This window comes from Papio anubis, chromosome 18 (genome assembly GCF_008728515.1).
Source record: "Papio anubis isolate 15944 chromosome 18, Panubis1.0, whole genome shotgun sequence".
NCBI classification, from domain to species: Eukaryota; Metazoa; Chordata; class Mammalia; order Primates; family Cercopithecidae; genus Papio; species Papio anubis.
Genome location: NC_044993.1, coordinates 55,567,110 through 55,588,725, shown reverse-complemented (window position 1 = coordinate 55,588,725; position 21,616 = coordinate 55,567,110). Strand labels below are relative to the sequence as shown.

General features: G+C 43.4%; 2 protein-coding genes across 9 annotated transcripts in view; both read left to right on the top strand.

Annotated features, from left to right (window-relative positions):
• CCP110 (centriolar coiled-coil protein 110) overlaps window positions 1–4,328 on the top strand; it is a 30,027-nt gene extending 25,699 nt beyond the window's left edge. For 3 of the 6 annotated variants that reach the window (XM_017953227.3, XM_017953225.3, XM_003916612.5), the window contains one exon: window positions 2,098–4,328. In XM_017953227.3, the coding sequence (XP_017808716.2) occupies window positions 2,098–2,173 (76 nt within the window). In that variant the 3' untranslated portion in view covers window positions 2,174–4,328. The remainder of the gene's footprint in view (window positions 1–2,097) is intronic. The other 3 variants (XM_017953230.3, XM_017953231.3, XM_017953228.3) reach the window with 1 other exon arrangement.
• A 3,018-nt stretch (window positions 4,329–7,346) lies between these two features.
• Window positions 7,347–21,616, top strand: part of VPS35L (VPS35 endosomal protein sorting factor like) — a 147,605-nt gene continuing 133,335 nt past the window's right edge. For all 3 annotated transcript variants that reach the window (XM_021931799.2, XM_021931798.2, XM_021931797.2), the window contains exons 1-2: window positions 7,347–8,022; window positions 17,092–17,191. In XM_021931799.2, coding sequence (XP_021787491.1) covers window positions 7,739–8,022; window positions 17,092–17,191 — 384 coding nt within the window. In that variant the 5' untranslated portion in view covers window positions 7,347–7,738. The remainder of the gene's footprint in view (window positions 8,023–17,091; window positions 17,192–21,616) is intronic.

The window sequence follows — 21,616 nt, the reverse complement described above, 5'->3', positions numbered from 1 at the left end:
AACTAAAAACTGTGTTTTAAAATTCTGTTTATGGTGGCAAGAAGACAAACTCATTCTTGAGCTAATTCAAAGCTCTTAACCAAATGCTGTAATATTTTTTAGGTATCTTTGTTGAGATACTTTGATTAAGCTCACTTAAAAATTATGTGATCCATTTAAAAATACTTTCCAATTGTTGTGCTTTAACTATACTGCTTTCTAGACATTTACAAGAAACCTAAATTAATCACCAGGCATTGAAGATTCAACCTTTAATCAATTCTAATCTTTCCATTAATATACAATTAGGCAAATTTTAGAGCTTTTATTACTAAGTGATTTCCTTCAAATTAGGAGGAAACAAGCTATTGATCATGACTTTGAAATGATGGCTGACCTTTTGTATGTTTGTAGTGAATGTAATTCATAGTGTCACACATAGATAGGGTAATTTAAAAGGTCATCTTTGGAAATCATTGTGAGTGACAGTTAATGGAATTGTCTTAAAGGATTACATAGCTGAAGATACTGCTTACTCCAGAGGCAGTCAGAATAAGCTAGTTTGAAAGAAAACCATTTGAAAGGACTCAGACCAAACACCAGACCTGTGGAATTTTAAGACATTTTCTGTTTTTCTCATGTCAATATTCTATATTGCACTGAAACCTAGCAAGTTGGAAAATCATTGAGGAATTAGTATTGTTTTGCCTGATATCAATTTACCACAGTGACTACTCTCCATGTTCCTTTCTCATGCATTTCATCTCCACTATTTGTCACTTGTGAACTTATAAGCAAAATGCAAGTACTGTTTTTATTCAGCAATACTCAACAGTATAAAGGATGTGTAGGCAGTCATTGAAGTTAGTAACATACAATGAAGTTCATTATTTTGAACTATTGAGGTTTAATTGCATTGAAACATAATTATTAATACAAATGAACTTAACCCTTGAATTAACATGTACAATTAATATGTATCTAAACAAGTACAAAAATCTGTTGCTGTTGTTTTCTAAAGATTTGCTTACACATGAGTGCATATTTACACAATAGAAAGAGACTAAAGAATTGTATTCTTTTTTGTTTTTATTTTTATTTTGAAACAGAGTCTTGTTCTGTTGCCCAGGCTAGAGTGCAGTGGTGTGATCTTGGCTCACTGCAACCTCTGCCTCCCAGGTTCAAGCCATTCTCCTGCTTCAGCCCCCTGAGTAGCTGGAATTACAGGCGCGTGCCACCATGCCCAGCTAATTTCTTGTGTTTTTAGTAGAGATGGGGTTTTACCATACTGGCCAGGCCAGTCTCAAATGCCTGACCTCAGGTGATCCACCCACCTCGGCCTCCCAGAGCTCTGGGATTACAGGTGTGAGCCACCTTGTCTAGACAGAATTGTATTCTTTTATATAAACTGAGAGTTTGGGATACTGGCTGGTTAAAATGCTAACTATGAATCTGAACACAGGAATCCATTGTCGCTTTTTAAAATATTACTCTTTCCTGCTTAGAGTTTTAATGGTCTGAATTACGTTTTAAACAAATTTGAAATTATGTTTTGATTTGCTCTAAACAGAGGCAAATTCTTTGTTAAGCAATTTATAGAAAACTAATTTTTGTTATGATAGAATATCATACTCTTAGACTGAATTAGAATTCTAAAATGTTAAAGTATGCTGCAAAGCATTTAGTTATAGTTTTACAAACCTAAATTGCAATCTCTGATTTTATCGTAAGTGATCTTTGACTTAGTTTTAAAACACATTTCTTCATTTGATGTTTTGTGCTTGACTAGAGTTTATATAGTGAAATTCAGAAACCACTAATCAAAGCAGAGTAGGAGGTGGTCATGCAAAATGGCTAAGTAAAATAACACATCAGGTGGAACTGGGTTATCAGAGTTCTTCTAGCTCTGTTCGTTAGGCAAGTGCTCTCCTATGCCTCGGTTTTATTAGACTTAAAATGGTCATAACAATTTCTACCTCAGGATGATTCATATAGTGATTAAATATGATAATGTATATTGCCTAGCTTAGTGTTTGTTCCAGAGTAAAAACTCATTAAATTGTATCATTATAGAAAAACTACCATTGAAAAGTAATACTAATTTTGCTCTATTTTTAGGAGTATATGCAGGAAAAATCCAAAGAAAGCGGCCAAATGTTGCGACAATTTAAGAAGACAACATTCATTAGGATAAAACTGGGGGAGGATTATTATCCATGTTATTTTCCCTGCCCAAGACTTTATTTAACCCTGGACTCTGTTTACACAGACAAAGTGACATCAGAAGGCTGAGCCCTTATCTGGATCATTTGGTCAGTTTGGTAATTCCTGCTCCACGCCCCTATTTTCCTCTTAATAATAAGTTTGGGTGAAGACAAATTAGTGTTTAGTAATTGCATCATCTCTGTGCTTACCTATACAAACCTAAGTTTGTTTTATATGCCCAGATGTCTACAGAGACCCTTTTTGTAAACATCAAGGATGTTTGGGTTTACTTTTACAGAATATTGAAAAGATAAGACAAATTATAAATAAGTTCTAAAACATAAATTTCATTCATCTCTGCATAGTGATTTTTGAGTTAGATTCAAAGGGAACTTATTGCAGAAGAATCCCTTTCCCTCATTTTATAACTTTAAAAACTTGGATTAACCGCTCAAAGTCCACATTCTTTGACTTATAGTATAACCATGTAGCCAATTGTGGTCCACTAAAATCTACTACAGAAGTTAATGTGGGTCACCATTTTGGTCAGAAGCATACATTCCTGTGAACAACTAGTTGTTTTACAGAAATGTTAGGCTTCACGTTTGTTACCCCAGTACTGTTAGAAACATTTGTAGTAGGTTATAAGATCTTTCTGTGACGGGTAACAAATTTGGGGAAGACAGCACAATCTTCTTGAATGTAGCTCTTGGGAATGCATTATTACATCCATTTCTGTAAAATAATAATATGTTGCATGCAGTTATATTTTCTATTTAGTCTGTATATTTTGTTCTTCATAGTCTGTTTTTTCTAGCATGCTTGATTTAGGAGAGAATAAAGGGCTATATAATAATAAATCCAGATTTCAGGATAAGAATATTGCCTGGTTAAAATTCTGCGTTGCTTGAAGACACCCATGTTTAAGATTTTTCATCACTAACATATCCATTAAAAGTATCCATAAAAACTGGCCAGACAAGGTGGCTTATGCCTGTAATCCCAGCACTTTGGGAGGCCAAGGCGGGTGGATCACCTGAGGTCCGGAGTTTGAGACCAGCCTGACCAAACATGGGGAAACCCCATCTGTACTAAAAATACAAAAATTAGTCGGGCATGATGGTGCATGCCTGTAGTTCCAGCTACTTGGGAGGCTGAGAGAGGAGAATTGCTTGAACCTGGGAGGCAGAGGTTGCAGTGAGCCAAGATTGTGCCATTGCACTCCAGCCTGGGTAACAGAGTGAGACTCTGTCTCAAAAAAAAAAAAAAGTATCAACCAACAAATGTTACCAAGAAAACATGACTTCATGAGAGAGAATGTCACTATTAATTTATCATACCATAATAGATATCCAAAAAGGGCTTTGTGCTTTTCACATAAAATTGGGATAGTGTATATTTAATCTAATTTAAATTTTAAAGAGATACTGGTATTTTGAAAATGCAGCCTGTACATATTCTTAATATCCTTTTAAGAATACGGAGGTGAAAATTGTTTTCTCCAATTTTCTGTGCCATTTTAAATTTAACTTTGACATCCAGCTATAGACAGAAATAATAAGCCACCCTGGGTGTAAACTTGATTTTCTTTATTGAGATGTATCATGTATTGAATGAGTGAACTAGAAAATTAGAAGATGGTCAAAAAAAGTCCAAGTTACCCATTTTTTAAAATTTATAGGCAAAGTATCAAATTGTCTTCTTAATATGATAAACTGTGCTTTATCATTCTGAAAACTCAGGATACAGCTTATTCATAGCATTGTGGGTCTCTCCAGTAAGAAACATGCTGACAGTTCTGTGCACTCTTTGTGTGGGTAATGCAAATTAGTTAAAACAAATAGTATGTTTTGGAGACAGTTAAAACTAGCTTTAGAGGAAGGATGAGAAACTTGAGTGTGTTTTTAATTTAAAGATAAAAACGTGTGTTTTACACATTTTTTTGGTGTTCATAGCTTTTTCTCATACAAGTGCCAGACACTGTTTGGTGCTTTTGATTGATTTTTATTTATATACATTTTTTTGCTTATTTTTACTTTGAGTGGAATGTTCATTAATGTAAATTGTATTTATTTTTATACTTTTATTTTTACTAGTTTTGCTTCTAGGCAAAAAGCAAAATAAACTTTTCATCTTAAAGAAAATCTAGTTTGATTGTTTTTATTTACCAGGGGAAGGACTATTAAGAAATAGATAGGCCGGGCATGGTGGCTCATGCCTGTAATTCCAGCACTTTGGGAGGCCAAGGCGGGTGGATCATGAGATCAGGAGTTTGAGACCAGCCTGGCCAATGTGGCGAAATCCCATATCTACTAAAAATACAAAACTTAGCTGGGCGTGGTGATGCCTGCCTGTAGTTCCAGCTACTTGAGAGGCTGAGACAGGAGAACTGCTTGAACCTGGAAGGCAGAGGTTGCAGTGAGCCAAGATTGTGCCACCTCACTCCAGAGCGAGACTCTGTCTCAAAAAAAAGAAAAAGAAAGTATCAACCAACAAATGTTACCAAGAAAACATGCCTTCATGAGGGAGAATGTCACTATTAATTTATCATACCATTTCCAAAAAGGGCTTTGTGCTTTTCACATAAAATTGAGATAGTGTATGCATTTTAATCTTAATTCTAAATCTCTTTAAAGAGATACTGCATTTTGAAAAATGCAGCCTGTATACTTAATACATCCTTTAAGAATACGGAGATGAAGATTGTTTTCTAATTTCTGTGCCATGTTAAATTTAACTTTGACATCCAGCTATGGATAGAAATAATAAGCCACCCTGTGTAAACTCTGATTTCTTTGTATTGAGATGTATCATGTAATAAGTCGAGTGAACCACTAGAAGATGGTCAAGAAAGTCCAAGTTGGCCGGGCGCTGGGCTCAAGCCTGCAATCCCAGCACTTTGGGAGGCCGAGGCGGGTGGATCACGAGGTCAGGAGATCGGTGACCATCCTGGCTAACACATGTGGTGAAACCCCGCCTCTACTAAAAAATACAAAAAAAAAAAAAAAACTAGCCGGGCGCAGGCGGGTGCCTGTAGTCCCAGCTACCGAGGCTGAGGCAGGAGAATGGCTGAACCTGGGAGGTGGAGCTTGCAGTGAGCCGTGGTGATCGCGCCACTGCACTCCAGCCTGGGTAACACAGCAAGACTCTGTCTCAAAAAAAAAAAAAAAAAAAAGAAAAAGTCCAAGTTGTCAATTTTTTAAATTTATAGGCAAAGTATCAAATTGTCTCTTTAATATGATAAACTGTGCTTTATCATTCTGAAAACCGTGGATACAGCTTATTCATAGCATTGTGGGTCTCCTGTAGTAAGAAACATGCTAACAGTTTTGTGTGTATTTTTGTGTGTGTGTAATGCAAATTAAGCAAACAAATAGTATGTTTTGAAGATAGTTAAAACTAGCTTTAGAGGGAATACGAGAAACTTCATATGAGCTTAATTTAAAGATAAAAAGCATATGTTTCATACATTTTGGTGTTCATAGCTTTTTCTCATACAAATGCTAGACACTATTTTGTGTTTCTTCTTTTAATGGATTTTATTATATACTTTTTTGGCTTATTTTTGAGTAGAATGTTCATTAATGTAAATTGTATTTATTTTTATACTTTTGTTTTCACTAGTTTTGTTTCTAGGCAAAAAGCAAAATAAACTTTCATCTTAAAGAAAATCTAGTTTGATTGTTTTTATTTACCAGGGGAAGGACTATTAAGAAACAGATAGGCCGGGCATGGCGGCTCATGTCTGTAATTCCAGCACGTTGGGAGGCCAAGGCGGGTGGATCACGAGATCAGGAGTTTGAGACCAGCCTGGCTAACATGGTGAAACCCCGTCTCTACTAAAAATACAAAATTAGCTGGGCGTAGTGGTGCATGCTTGTAGTTCCAGCTACTTGGGAGGCTGAAGCAAGAGAATCGCCTGAGCCTGGGAGGCAGAGGCTACAGTAAGCTGAGATTGTGCCACTGCACTCCAGCCTGGGAGACAGAGCGAGACTCCATCTCGAAACAAAAAAGAATAGATATTAGCCAGGCATGGTGGTTCACATCTGTAGTCCTAGGGACTCTGGAGGCTGAGGCAAGAGGATCACTTGAGCCCAGGAGTTACAGGCCGCAGTGAGCTATAATCGCACCACTGCACTCCAGTGTGAGTGAGGCTTTGTCTCCAAAAAAAAAAAGAAAAAAGAAAAATAGATATTGAAAAGTATTTGGCCAAAACAAATATTGTATATAATCGTTCTTTACAATTACAAGTTCCATGAAAGATATATCTCATTATTTAATATATCCCCTGGGCCAGGTGCAGTGGCTCACGCCTGTAATCGAACACTTTAGGAGGCCAAGGCGGAAGGATCACCTGAAGTCGGGAGTTTGAGACCAGCCTGGCCAACATGGTGAAACCCCATCTCTACTAAAAGTTGGACTTTTCAGAAGGTAAAACTCAAGCTGGAAATGTCTTAACTTATTGAGAGAGAGAAGCCTGCTAAGGGAAGGAGAGGGAGAAAAGAATACGAAGGTTGAAGCTCACATCAAGGCTGTTAATTTGCACAACTTTAAGAATCCTCCTCTTGTTACTGCCTAATCATGTAATGTGAGCCTAGGAAAAGGCTCCTCACCTTGACCTCTTATTGAGATGTTGCATGTGATAACATGCAAGGCTGTATGGGAAGAGCTCCTCGCTTTCCCCTGGCCACTCTTTAACCCTTGTTCACTTCCAGTGTTGGGAACAGTAGGTACGACTGGAAATACTTTCCTACCTATACTGAGCTGAACACTGGAGGGCCCGTTCCGGAGACGATCCTTTTCCCTGTCATAGGTCACCATCCCATGAACAACCACAGACCACCACCCCCGAATGAAAAGTAAGGGTTATAAAAACATTGAATGCTTTCTCTCTAAGGGGCCATAATGGGTAAGTAGGTTATAAAAATAATAATTAAAAAAAAATTTTTTTTGAGACTGAGTTTCGCTCTTGTAGCCCAGGCTGGTCCTGAACTCCTGACATCAGGTGACCCATCGGCCTCAGCCTCCCAAAGTTCTGGGATCATAGGCCTGAGCCACCGCTCCCGGCCTAAAATAATTTTAAAAACGTTCTGGGGTCGAAATTGATATCCACCTTCCTAGAAACTGCTTTGCCAAGTTGGACGAAATGCGAACCCTAATTTCCCCCCCGTGCATTATTGGCAGTCAATCATATTGGATCTAGGGAAGCCCTTGGTTGCTAGTCGTGGGAAGGGCATTCTGGAAGTGCCTAAAACCGCCCGCAAAGCAGTGGGTAAAGCAGCGGCCTAGAGGGGGCATGGCTGACCCACGCCAAACAGCGCATTAGCCGCAAAACCAGGTGCTGGCTGAACCTCAGTTTGCGTCTTCGCTCCGCCGCCTTTGGAGTCCTTTCCGCCCCTAGAGGACGCAGGTGGGCTAAACAGCAGTCCAGCCCTTCACCATCATGACGCCCGCAGGCGGGACCACCCGGCACTGTAGACAGCTGCCCTTTACAATCATGGCTCACAGAAACTCTAGGGAACGCTGGCCGTGACCGACGCTGCTCCTCAGAAGCATGGCGCCGGCGGAAGTTGTAACCTGGGCTGTCCGGAGTGGGCAGCTGCCCCTCACAAGCATGGCGTCAGCTGAAAATGAAGTCTGTGCTGTGCGGAAAGTCGCCTGCCCCTCACAAACATGGCGCCCGCAGAAGGTGCAGTGCGGACTTAGTGGGGCGGGGCAGGTGCCCTTCACAAACATGGCGGCCGGGGTTGAGGGGCGTGGCGGGGTCTGGATGGGAAGCCGAGCAGACGGCCCCAGAACAAGCGGTCATGTGACTGGGAAGATGGCGGTCTTTCCTTGGTAAGGAAGCAGCGGAGGGTGGGCTTCTGGGAGGGGCTGTTTTAGTTGTGATGGGGTCGGCCTGGGTCTGAGAGTGTGAATTCCTCTCTGTCTGGTTATGGTGGTCGACCGCCCACCCCCAAGTTGTCTTGACCGTAGAATCCCTGCCCGCTACCGCGGTCCAGTGGAGCAGTCTGAAGCCAGACGGGCGGGTTCTTGGTTCTCTCCCAGTCTGCTGCCTCTCTGCGCCTTCCACGGGTCCCTGTCCATTCATTCCTTAAAGAAGACTTGAGTTTCCAGGCTTCCGCGTCCCCAGAAGTTGGCGCGGGTTCTGGGGTCGCTGGATGAGGGTAATGGTGGGCTCAGCTCTAAGTCTGGACGAGTCGGGAGACCTGGCTGTTGGTCAGTGTCCTGAGCTCCTCTGTTCACCTGGAGACTTGCTTTTCTCATCTGTAAAATGGCCGCCATTCATCCTACCCTAAGCACAGCCCTCAGACGTATTCCTTGGCCTCAAGGAGCTCACAGTATAATGGAGCAGACACACAGTAGAGGGGATGTCCAAAGAACGCATTCGGCTGAGGCACCAAGAAGGGAGTGATTATCCCCACCAAGGGGCTGGGGGAAGGCTTCAAAGAGGAACAGTTAAATTGGGTCTTGGAGAATGAACAGGAGTTCACCATAGGGGAGGGCGTGGCGTGTGCCTGGTTGGCAGGCCCTTAGGTCCCTTGTGTGGAGTAGCTAGGAGTGAGTGACTGAAGCGTCAGGGTTCAGCAGGTGGTATGTGTGTGAGTGAAGAACTTGAGCAAGTTTGTGTTGGTGATGATAGTGGGATTTGAGGACGGAGAATCTCTCAGAAAGCGAGATAATTTACTTTCTCTTCAAATGATGTGAAGTAGCTTAGATTAAATGAGCAAATGAAAGACCTTAGAAATAATCAGGTACAACCTTCTGCTTTTGTGCTTGACAGTTGACTTCGTCTTATTCCTTTCACTTGCCCAACACTTAAGAGACTGCTTCCTTGACACGCTGCATCAGCATTGAATGCCTCTGAGCACTTCCACGGCCTGAGTTTTCTTTCAGTTAATAGTCATGCTGGCTAGGTACGGTGGCTCACGCCTCTAATCCTAGCACTTTGGGAGGCCGAGGCTGGCGGATTACCTGAGGTCAGGGGTTCGAGACCAGCTTGGCCAACATGGCAAAACCTAGTCTCTACTAAAAACACAACAATTAGCTGGGCGTGGTGGCACGCACCTGTAATCCCAGCTACTCGGGAGGGTGAGGCAGGAGAATCGCTTGAACCTGAGAGGTGGAAGTTGCAGTGAACTGAGATCGTGCCACTGCACTCCAGCCTGGGCAACAGAGTGAGATTCTGTCTCAAAAAAATAATAAAAATAAAAAAGTCATGCTAGCTTGACCAAAAAGCTTATCAAAAACATGGGAAACGTTTGACTTCAGCGGATTTATCTGGAGTTTGCAATCAAAAAATCCAGGGAGACGCTGTCTTAATCTCTGCATCCCAGTACATTTTTACCTTTGGCATTTTAATTTTATATTATAAGCAGGCAAACAGGTGCCATAACGCTTTTATTGTTCAGGGTCTCTATAGTTCCTAATCTGGCCATGCGCTAAACATTTTGTTGTTGTAGTTTTTGTTGAGACGGAGTCTCACCCAGTCTTGAGTGCAGTGGCCTGATCTTGGCTCACCGCAACCTCCGCCTTCGGGTTCAGGCGATTCTTTGCCTCAGTCTCCCGAATAGCTAGGATTACAGGCGCACACCCTCACGCCTGGCTAATTTTTGTATTTTTAGTAGAGACGGGGTTTCACCATGTTGGCCAGGCTGGTCTGGAACTCCTGACCTTAAGTGATCCGTCCACGTCGGGTTCCCAAAGTGCTGGGATTACAGGCATGAGCCACCGCGCCTGGCCCGTGCTCATTCATCTTTCTGTTTCCCTAATAGACTTCTTGCTCCTTAAAAGTTAAAAGGACTGGCTGGGCGCAGTCTCTCATGGCCTGTAATCCCAGCACTTGGGGAGGCTGAGGCGGGTGGATCACCTGAGGTCAGGAGTTCAAGACCAGCCTGCCCAATATGGTGAAAGCCCATGTCTACAAAAATACAAAAAGTGATCGGGCATGATGGCAGGTTCCTGTAATCCCAGCTACTTGGGAGGCTAAAGTGGGAGAATCGCTTGATCCTAGGAGAATCGCTTGATCCCAGGAGGTGAAGGTTGCAGTGAGCCAAGATTATGCCATTACACTCCATCCTGAGCTACTGATTGAGACTCCGTCTCAAAAAAAAAAAAAAAAAAATGGACTGAGTTTTGTCCATCTTTGTATGTGGCACCTAAAACGTGATGGTGAGTGCTGAATAATATTTATGAATGAATGAGGAGACTGAGAAGGACTACAGAGGAGAAATGAGTTTCTGTCATTAAATTTGCATTTATCAAGTCCTTATTTTCTGTCAGACACCACTCGTAAAGTGTATAACATGTAATGTCATTTGGTTCTTAAAACAACCCCATGTTTTGGATGAAGAAATAGAGGCAGAGAAATGAAGCAGTTTACTTAAAATAATTAGCCCCACAAGGGATAGCTGAGGTTTGGAAGCCAGAGGCTATGATAGTAATCATCCTTGTCAGCTGGACCTCAAATCTATATATCCTGGGCTGAGGTTTCTGGCTTGCGGGGTTCCCCAAATCCCACTGCCTTGTCATGAGTCTCCCCAGGAATGCCTCTTTTTAGCCACAGTTTTTGCTATCCCTGCTGTATTTTGGCCTGGCTAGGGCATGAGATGTCCTGTATACCCTAGATCACATTTTCCCTTTAATCCTGTGGTTATAGCACACTTGAAAATACCACCCTTTGGGCCAGGCATCGTGGCTCATGCCTCTAATCCCAGCACTTTGGGAGGCCAAGGCCGGTGGATCACTTGATATTAGGAGTTCAAGACCAGCCTGGCCAACATAGTGAAACCCTGGCTCTACCAGAGGGAAAAAAAAAAAAACATTCCTCAGACGTGGTGGCGGGTACCTGTAGTCCCAGCTACTCCGGAGGCTGAGGCAGGAGATTTGCTTGAACCCAGGAGGCAGAGGTTGCAGTGAGCTGAGACTGTGGCACTGCACTCCAGCCTGGGCGACACAGTGAGACTCTGTCTCAAAAAAGCAAAAAAAAAAAAAAAAAAAAGGCAAAAAAACCCCACAAAAAATCAACCCTTGGAGGCAGAATCACTACATCATTTTAAGAGTATTTTATGTGTAGCGGTGAAGGGGGCTGGGTAATATTGTGATTGTGGAAGAAAAAGCTGTGTGGTCCGATTATGTGATTAGTAACCAAAAAGTTATTTGAGAATTAAAATAGTTGGGCAAAGCATTTAGTGGATTTTGGTGTTTCCAGTATAAGGAGATTAATCTGGTTAATCATAGTGGGATTTCTGTGTATCCATATGATCGGGGTAAATAATTTAAAAATAGGCTGTTGTCAACTTTTCATGTGCATATAAACCACCTGAGGATTTCGTTTAAATGCAGATTCTGATTCTGTAGGCGTGGGGTATTTTAGCCCACCCAGATGACATCATTGCTGGTCTGTGAACCATGCTTTGAGTAGCCAAGGGCTAAGCCCAGCCAATAGTGGAGGTGTGAAATGGTGGCCTTTTCTCCTGTGGCAGGTGCCAGTGATCCAGACAAGCCCTTTACGTTGCTGGGGGTTGGAATTATGGGGAATTTTTACCAGTTTATATAAAGTATATTAGCAAAAAGAAAAGGAATGATTTTTGAGGAGATGCCCACAAGAGGTCGCTGTTAGCCTTACCAAAGATCCAGAGATTAAAGAAAATGCTTTAACATCTCAGACTTAGGGATCAGAGAGCAAATTTAAGGAAATCATCAAAGAAGTGGTAGAAAATCAAAATATGATGGTTTACTGTGGGCTTTTAGGAAGGAAAAAACATTTTAAGATTTATTTCCACAAGCAGTATTTTTTTTTTTTTTGAGATGGAGTCTCGCAGTGCCGTGATCTCGGCTCACTGCAACCTCTGCCTCCCGGGTTCAAGCAATTCTCGTGCCTCAGCCTCCCGAGTATCTGGGATTACAGTTGTGTGCCACCACGCCTGGCTCATTTTTTTGTGTTTTTAGTAGACACGTGGTTTTGCCATGTTGGCCAGGCTGGTCTCGAACTCCTGACCTCAGGTGATCCACCCACCTCGGCCTCCCAAAGTGTTGGGATTACAGGCGTGAGCCACTGCGCCCGGCCCAGAAGCGGTATTTTTTCACCACCATCCCCCTTTTTTAAAAAAATAAAATTCGTTCCAAAACTTTGCTCTTTTAAGGGAAATAGACATACGCTTAATTTTTAAAGTTCTCAACATGACCTATAGATAATCTATAGAACTACTGAATCTGTTTCTATTGCTGCTCTCACTTTCGACAAGATACCAGCATTCTAACAGCCTCAGCTTCTTCATCTGAAAAATGGGCATAGTACCTATCTCATTGGGTTGATTAAATGAGGAAATGGAGGTAAAGGCTGGCTCAGAGCCTGGTATATAGTAAGTGCGTAATAAATGAGAACTGTTATTTGACTGTTGCATATGAAGTCATATTTCTGTTTTGATCTAGCGTTTGCTCAGCTGTTGATTGTTAGTAATTCATTAGAATTACTATTGGGACAGAAAACACATTTGGAATTGACTTTCCTGTCCCATTAAATTTCCTGCTTTGTTAAATGAACCTTTCAACATTCTGCTTTTCTTGACAACAGATAAAATTAAGAGTCATTTGAGGCTGGGCGTGATGGCTCACACCTATAATCCCAGCACTTTGGGAGGCCAAGGTGGGCGATTCACTTGAGGTCAGGAGTTCTAGACCAGCCTGGCCAAAATGGTGACAGCCCGTCTCTACTAAAAATACAAAAATTATTCACGCATGGTGACACACACCTATAATCCCAGCCACGTGGGAGGCTGAGGCAGGAGAATTGCGTGAATCCAGGAGGTGGAGATTGCAGTGAGCCGAGATCATGCGACTGCACTCCATCCTGGGGGACGAAGCAAGACTCCGTCTCAAAAAAAAAAAAAAAGTGATTTGAAAAGAGGAAAAGTATGATTTGATGTTTTAAACTCCATCTTGACCGTTGATGACTCTTATTCAAATTTATCCTTTGGGGTTTTGTTTTTTAATAAATCAAGGATGGCCTGATAGCATCCTTGATGGGATGGGAATTTGGAAGAATTTTTTTTTTTTTTTTGAGATGGAGTTTCACTCTTGTCCAGGCTGGAGTGCAATGGTGAGATCTCAGCTCACTGCAACCACCGCCTCCCGGGTTCAAGCAATTCTCCTGCCTCAACCTCCCTAGTAGCTGGAATTACAGGCATGCGCCACCATGCCCAGCTAATTTTGTATTTTTAGTAGAGACAGGTTTGTCCATATTGGTCAGGCTGGTCTCGAACTCCTGACCTCAGGTGATCCGCCCGCCTTGGTCTCCCAAAGTGCTGGGATTACAAGCACGAGCCACTGTGCCTGGCCATGCAAGAATATTTCATAGGTAATTTCAATTGCAATCTTTTGGAAGATTAAGTTGGTGTATATTTTGTAAATATGATCCCAGAGGGACTAGGCAAATTATTGTGAAAGGGATTGTCCCTTAAAAAAAATAAAAGTAGAACTGGTTCATTATTGTCAACCAGCCTTTCTCCTCCTTTCCTACACTCAAAGCCAAGTTCATGTAGAAAGGATAGAAATGAAATGACGTGGGAGCTCAATTCGTTTGTGCTGGCTTGGGTTTCTGGGTTAATGGAGGATTTTGGGTAAAGCTGACTAGTTGCATGGCACAATTAGATCTGGGGTGCCAGTATTTCATACAAAGGTTAATAAAGTTGAGAATCTAAATGGGAGCAGAAGGTGGCGCAGGGGGATGAATTTAAGGGACTTGGAGGCCAAGGAAAGTCCCGGTGCTCTTTGAGGTTCCTCTTTCCCTAAAGTGGGCTGGGGGAGACAAGAATTGTCCCGTGTGCCCAGGAAAGCTGATTTTCTGGGTTGTGATATTTTACAAATGAGAAATGCACATGTCTTTTGTTAAAGAAAAATTATTGGCCGGGCGTAGTGGCTCATGCCTCTAATCCCAGCACTTTGGGAGGCCAAGACAGGTGGATCACCTGAGGTCAGGAGTTCGAGACCAGCTTGGCCAACATGGTGAAACCCCATTTCTAATAAAAAATACAAAAATTAGCTGGGCGTGGGGTTGTGCTTATGGTCCCAGCTACTTGGGAGGCTGAGGCAGGAGGATGGCTTAAACCTGAGATGTGGAGGTTGCAGTGAGCTGAGATCGCACCACTGCACTCCAGCCTGGGCAACAGAGCGAGACTCTGTGTCAAAAAGAAAAACAAAACAAAAGTATTATTCATGGTGCTTGTTAAGGGAGATGAGACAGGCTTATTCTGGGGGACTGCTACAGTGGGGTTTTGCAATAGGGGACAGAGATTCGCCTCAGCTCCTAATGCAAAATGAAATAGTGGGAATTTATAGCCAAGTAGGGGTAGAAGAATAATTTGATCAGATATTGAGGGCGATTGGATGTGGAGGGGGATTCTGGCTCAATCAACTTGACAGAATTCTTGCTAAAACTTGCAAAAACAAACATGGAAATCCAGTAGCTGAGCACTAGCTGGGGAGAACTCAGAGGAACCTGCCCAGAGTTTGGTCAAGGAGAGACTTTGTCACTTTCCATACTGGCTGAGGTGTTCTCCTGCTTGGAGAGTCAACGGAGGAGATGAGAAAGGGGTCAAATGGGTTAACTTGTCTAAGACTTTGTGGCCCTGACGTTCTGTGACTATGGTAGCTTTTAAAATTATATGTGGATACACACATTGCATAAAAAACTTGGTTAAGTATGTGAGTTAAAAAAATTTTTTTAAACCATAACCTATGAAATTAAATTCTCAGATCTTTATAATAGAGATTAAGAAATGTAAAGACAATAATTTAAAAACATTTTCTGCCTTCTCCTCGCTCCTGTATTCCTCTCCTTCTGATTTTTTTTTCTTTTTCTTTTTAAGAGAGAGGGACTCATTCTGTTGCCTAGGCTAGAGTATAGTGGTGTGATCATAGCTCACTGCAGTTTTGAACTCCTGGATTCAAGCGATCCTCCCACCTCAACCTCTAGAATAGCTGGGACTCCAGGCACACACCATCACACTCAGCAAATGTATTTGTTTATTTATTTATTTATTTTGTAGAGATGGGGTTTCGCCATGTTGCCCAGGCTGGTTTCAAACTCCTGGGCTCAAACAGTCCACCCATGTGTGCCTCCCTAAGTGCTGGGATTACAGGCGTGAGCCACCATGCCTGGTGGAGAGAATTTCTTAAAAGGAAACGGATACTTTATTTTCAGAGGAGCAACAATAAGACTATTATTGCAGCACAAAGATGGGCACAGAAAACACAGGGACAGTATCTTCAAAATGCTCAAAGAAGGCGGGGCGCAGTGGCTCATGCCTGTAATCCCAGCTCTTTGGGAGGCTGAGGCAGGAGGATCTCTTGAGCCAAGGAGTTTAAGACCAGCCTGGGCAACATAAGGAGATGCCATCTCTCAAAAAACTCAAAAAAAAAAAAAAAAAAAGAAAGTAAAAGGAAAAGTGTGTTTTGTTTGTTTGCTTTTGTACTTGTCCTGCTTGGGCCACAGATGTTTCTTGAGTCTGTAGCTTGATGTCTTTCTTTGGTTTTGGAAAAGTTTCACCTATTATCTCTTTAGAGACTGCTCTTGCACATTCTCTCTCTCCTCCTCTTTGGGATTCCAGTTATATGTGTGTTAGGCCTTCTCTTCACATTCCTTGTGTCTTTGAAATTCTGTCTGTCTTCCTGTGCTTTTGCCGCTCCTTGCTTCAGTCTCCCCCTTTATTTTCCAGCTCACGAATCCTTTCTCTTGTTGAACCCTCAAGAAACCAATGAAAACACCCGTGAGCTCTTCATCTCCTTTCTGCATGGCTCCTCCCTCTTGCCCTATGCAGCTTAATGGGCGAATACCTTGAGGGGAGATCTGGGCTGGATTTCTGTCTTCCCTGTGCTCTCTCCTCTTCCTCCTGGCTGTCTTGATAGCCCTGAACTCCTGTGAAGCTCTGTGAGGTTTCCTTAGAGCCCTTTTAGCTGCTCTGCTGTTTCACCGCTGCCCTCTGCTTGGCGTCAGCCTCTTGTCCCATGCTGAGAATTCACAAATGCCCTGTGCGGGAAAGCTGGGCAAAGAGTGTTAGAGTCACCTTAGTGAGTTTCCCTTTGTTCTGGTGTGTGGCATGACAAGTCCAGTATGCTGGCAACTCTTTATACCTTCGAACATACATTTTTTTTTTTTTTTTTTTTGAGACAGAGTCTCACTCTGTCCCCCATGCTAGAGTGCAGTGGCATGATCTTGGCTCACTGCAACCTCTGCCTCCTGGGTTCAAGCGATTCTTCTGCCTCAGCGTCCCAAGTAGCTGGGATTACAGGCATGTGCCACTACGCCCAGCTGATTTTTTGTATTTTTAGTAGAGACGGGGTTTCACTGTGTTAGCTAGGATGGTCTCGATCTCCTGACCTCATGATCCGCCCGCCTCAGCCTCCCGAAGTACTGGAGTTATAGGCATGAGCTACCGTGCCTGGCCAAAGAGATTCGTGTTTTGTTTCTTGTTTGCCATGGAGTCTCGCTGTGTGGCCCAGGCTGGAGTGGAGTGGTGTGATCTTCGTTCACCATGGACCTCCACCTCCCAGGTTCAAGCGATTATTCTGCATCAGCCTCCCAAGTAGCTGGGATTACAGGCATGCACCACCACACCCACCTAATTTTTTAATTTTTAGTATTTTTAGTAAAGATGGGGTTTTACCATGTTGGGAACTCCTGACCTCAAGTGATCCGCCCACCTAGGCCGCCCAAATTGCTGGGATTACAGGTGTGAGCCACTGTGCCTGGCCAAAAAATTTGTTTTTAAATGTAGTTTTCTTTTTGACTTTGGTGGGTATATTGTGCTGTTCTAAACTACCTCGTCATTGAGGAGGTCTCATCAGAAGTTTTTAGTGTTTTAAGTACCCCCATCCACTAATTGGCTTTGTTTTGCTGTTTACCAGGCACTCCAGGAACAGGAACTACAAAGCTGAATTTGCATCATGCCGACTGGAGGCTGTACCATTGGAGTTTGGGGACTATCACCCTCTGAAACCCATAACTGTAAGTTTTGTTAAGGGTCTTTGTGAATGATATTCTTATCCCTTGAAATGAAAGACAGTCTTCTTGAGTCTTTTCCATTTTGCCAGTGGTAATCATTTTTGCATATTTGATTTTTTTTTTTTTCTCCAGACAGAGTCTTGCTCTGTTGCCCAGGCTGGAGTGCCGTGGTGGCTCAATGCAACCTCTGCCTGCTGGGTTTAAGCGATTCTCCTGCCTCAGCTTCCCGAGTAGCTGGGACCGTAGGCACGCGTCACCATGCCTAGCTAAGTTTTTGTATTTTTTTAGTAGAGATGGGGTTTCGCCATGTTGCCCAGGCTGGTCTTGAACTCCTGAGCTCAGACAATCTGTCCACCTCCGCCTCACCAAGTGCTAAGTGTGAGCCACCGCACCCAGCCTGATTTTTTTTTTTAAATGCTTTTATTATTTATTTATTTTTGAGATGGAGTCTCACTTTGTAGCCCAGGTTGGAGTGCAGTGGTACGATCTCAGCTCACGGCAACCCCTGCCTCCCAGGTTCAAGCGATTCACCTGCCTCAGCCTCCCAAGTAGCTGGGATTACAGGCATGCGCCATCACGCTTGGCTAATTTTTGTTAGTTTTTGTATTTTTAGTAGAGACGGGGTTTCGCCATGTTGGCCAGGCTGGTCTCGAACCATTGACCTCAGGTGATCCACCGGCCTTGGCCTCCCAAAGTGCTGGGATTACAGGAGTGAGCCACCACACCTGGCCTGCATATTTAAATCAACTAGTTTGTTCACTACCTCTTTTTTGTAATATTGGCCTCGCCCAGCACCATTTTTACTCCCTTCCTCCTTAGTGAGGTTGCCATGTCAATGGGATGACTTTGTTCCTGATTTGGCTGTGTCAACAAAATGTATCTTGACTTTTAATTTTTGTATTTGGAATATAAGAGTCACTGTAATTGCCAGCAGAGAGTGCTGTCCTGAATAGCATGTTAGTCTATCTGTGGGTTTATTTAAAAAATAAAATGAAAGCAGGCAAGAGGCTTGGCTGGTTCCTCTCTGCCAGGTCGGTACTGTCTTTTTAGCAAGTAATAGAAACTATGCGGTTGTCATGTTGGGGAAAAGATGTGATTGTCAGCCTGGAGGCTCTGGGAATGTATGGAGACGATTGCATAACGCAGAAGACTCCAAGACTGCGATTCAGCCTCCCGGGACCCCTCAGTCCCCATGCTGTTGTGTGGCTGTGGGTGACCTCACCACAGCCACAGTTGCGTTCATTCTCGGGTGCCTGTTCCCCATGTTAAAAGAAAATTCTTGGCCGGGCTTCGTGCCTCATACCTGTAATTTCAGCACTTTGAGAGCCTGAAGCGGGTGGATCACCTGAGGTCAGGAGTTTGAGACCAGCCTGGCCAACATGGCAAAACTCCATCTCTACTAAAAATACTCTACTAAAACTACAAAATTTAGCTGGGCATAGTGGCGTGTGCCTGTAGTCGCAGTTACTCAGGAGACTAAGACAGGAGAATTGCTTAAACCAGGAGGCAGAGGTTGCAGTGAGCCAAGATCGTGCCACTGCACTCTAGCCTGGGCGACAGAGAGAGACTCCATCTCAAAAAATAAAAAGAAAATTCTCAGCCAAATTAAATTTAATGGAGCTTAATTGAGCAAAAAATAATTCATGAATCGGGCAGCCTCCTGAGCCAGAGTAGGTTCAGAGAGACTCCAACACAGTCACGTGGTAGACGAAGATTTATGGACACAAAAAGGAAAGTGACAGTCAGAAAATAGAAGTGAGGTACAGAAACAGCCGGGTTGGTTACAGTTCAGCATTTGCCTTATTTGAACCCAATTTGAACACTTGTCTTCCGGTACCTTTTTTTCTTTTTTTTTGAGACGGAGTTTTACTCTCGTTGCCCAGGCTGGAGTGCAATGGCGCAATCTCAGCTCACTGCAACCTCTGCCTCCCGGGTTCAAGTGATTCTCCTGCCTCAGCCTCCTGAGTAGCTAGGACTACAGGTGCCCGCCACCCTGCCAGGCTAATTTTTTTGTCTTTTTAGTAGAGACAGGGTTTCACTATGGTGGCCAGGCTGGTCTCAAACTCCTGACTTCAGGTGATCCGCCCGCCTCGGCCCCCCAAAGTGCTGGGATTACAGGTGTGAGCCACTGTGCCTGGCCCAGTTGGCCCCCTTTAATTGGCCTAATTGGCCAAAACTTGGTGATTGGCACAAGAGTAGGTTACAGTCTGTTTACACGTCCAGTGGGGTTATAGTTCACTATGTGCAGAGAAACCTTTAGGCCAAAGTTAAAATACATAAGGAGACAGCTGTAGGCTAAACTTCATTTAACACCCATACCATAACAGAATAGCTGCGAAGAGCTGCTGCAGCTCCAGGCCTATCCTGTTAGATTGGCAACATCGGCGGCAGGAAAATGCTTTTCTCAAGCAGTTTTCATTGACCCACTTTTGTTATGCGCCCTACCCTGAACGAGCATTGGTGACCTGCTGTATAGAAGAAGTTGATAGATTGGGGTAGGTCTAAGGCTCACCTTGGGAACTGAGAGCAGAGTTCACCCCACCAGGCCTGTGGGAACTGAGTATGGGGGAGAGATGTTTTCTCAAATAAAAATTGGGGTATTAAGTATTAAGCCTGTGAGGTGGAGGAATGGGTACCAGAAGACAAAAACAGCAAATGTATACCAATGGGAGGTGCTTCTCTCTCCCCCCTAGACTGCAGTTCAACCCCATTCAGGCAGCCATCACTGGCAGTTGGCATCTGACTCGACAGGTTTGAGGGCAGAGTCCTCAATGGGACAGCCCTGACCCAGTATGGTGGCTCATGCCTGTAATCCCAGCACTTTGGGATGCTAGATGGGAGGATCCCTTGGGCCCAGGAGTTTGAGACCAGCCTGGGCAACACAGTGATACCCCACCTCTACAAAAAGTAAAAAAAAAATTAGCAGAGTGTGATGGTGTGCTTGTAGTCCCAGCTACTCGGGAGACTGAGGCAGGGAGATGGCTTATGCCCAGGATGTTGAGGGTACAGTGAACTGTGATCGCACCATTGCACTCCAGGCTTAGTGACAAAGTGAGACTTTGTCTCCAAAAAAAAAAAAAAGACATCTTCACTTCAGACACTCCAACTTTGCTACACATTGGGAGTTCCCATGCCTCCCTCCTTCATGTTCAATAATTTGCTATAATGGCCCACAGAACTGGGAAAACATTTACTTATACTTACCAGTTTATTATTAAGGATATTACAAATAATACAGCCAGATGAAGAGGTACGTAGGGTGAGGCCCTGGGGAAGGGGCGCACAAAGCTTTCATGTCGCCTCCAGGTACCTCGATATGTTCTTGTTCACCTACCTGGAAGCTCTTCAGACCCCATTTTATTTATTTATTTATTTATTTATTTATTTATTTATTTATTTATTTATTTATTTAAGACAGGGTCTCACTGTGTCACCCAGCTGGAGTGCAGTGGCACAATCTCAGCCCACTGCAACCTCTGCCTCCCAAAAGCCCATTTTTTGTGGATATTTTTGGAGGCATCGTTGCATAGGCATGATTGATTATTAACTCCATCTCCAGCCCTCTCACCTTCCCAAAGGATGGGGAATGGGGCTGAAAGCTCCAAGATTTTAATTATGGCTTGGTCTTTCTGGTGACCAGACCGCGTCCTGAAGCTCTGCAGGAGCCCACTGGGAGTCACCTTATTAAGGCAAAAGATGCTCCTTCACCCAGGGAATCTTCCAAGGTATTAGGAGCTCTGTGGCAGGAACTGGGGCCAGAGACCACATAAATTTAACAGCCTGGAGTGCAGTGGTGCGATCTCGGCTCACTGCAACCTCTGCCCCCTGGGCTCCTGCCATCCTCCCACTTCAGCCTTCTGAGTAGCTGGGACCGCAGGCATGTACCATCACACCTGGATTATTTTCGTATCTTTTGTAGAGATAGGATTTCGCCATGTTGCCCAGGCTGGTCTCAAACTCCTGGCTTCAAGTGATCCTCCTGCCTCAGCACCCCGAAGTGTTGGGATACAGGCATGAGCCACTGCACCCAGCAGAAAACTTAACTTTTATGAGGTGTTCAAGGGAGAAAGACAAAAAAAAAGTATCTGGTTAAAGTAGAAATTCCCTACTTAGAGGTTAGTTGTCGGTTTTGATTGGCCGGTCTCTAGTTAGCAGGTAGTTGGCGATTTGCAACTGATTGAGCTTAAGTTCCATTTTACCACTTATATTGAGTTGGATTTTGGTTTGCTACATAGGGAACCCCAGGTGCTGTAGCCTTCTCAGTCCAGTGACCTCTCAATTAATTTTTTTAACACTTCCTAACCCTAACTTCCTACTTTCCTTTCCTCGACAGCTGTGATCCTGAGTCATGTCCATTTGTCACAAAAAAATAAGCATCCCCTGCAGATGGATAAATCTCTGCTGTAAATGAACCATCCATTCAACTAC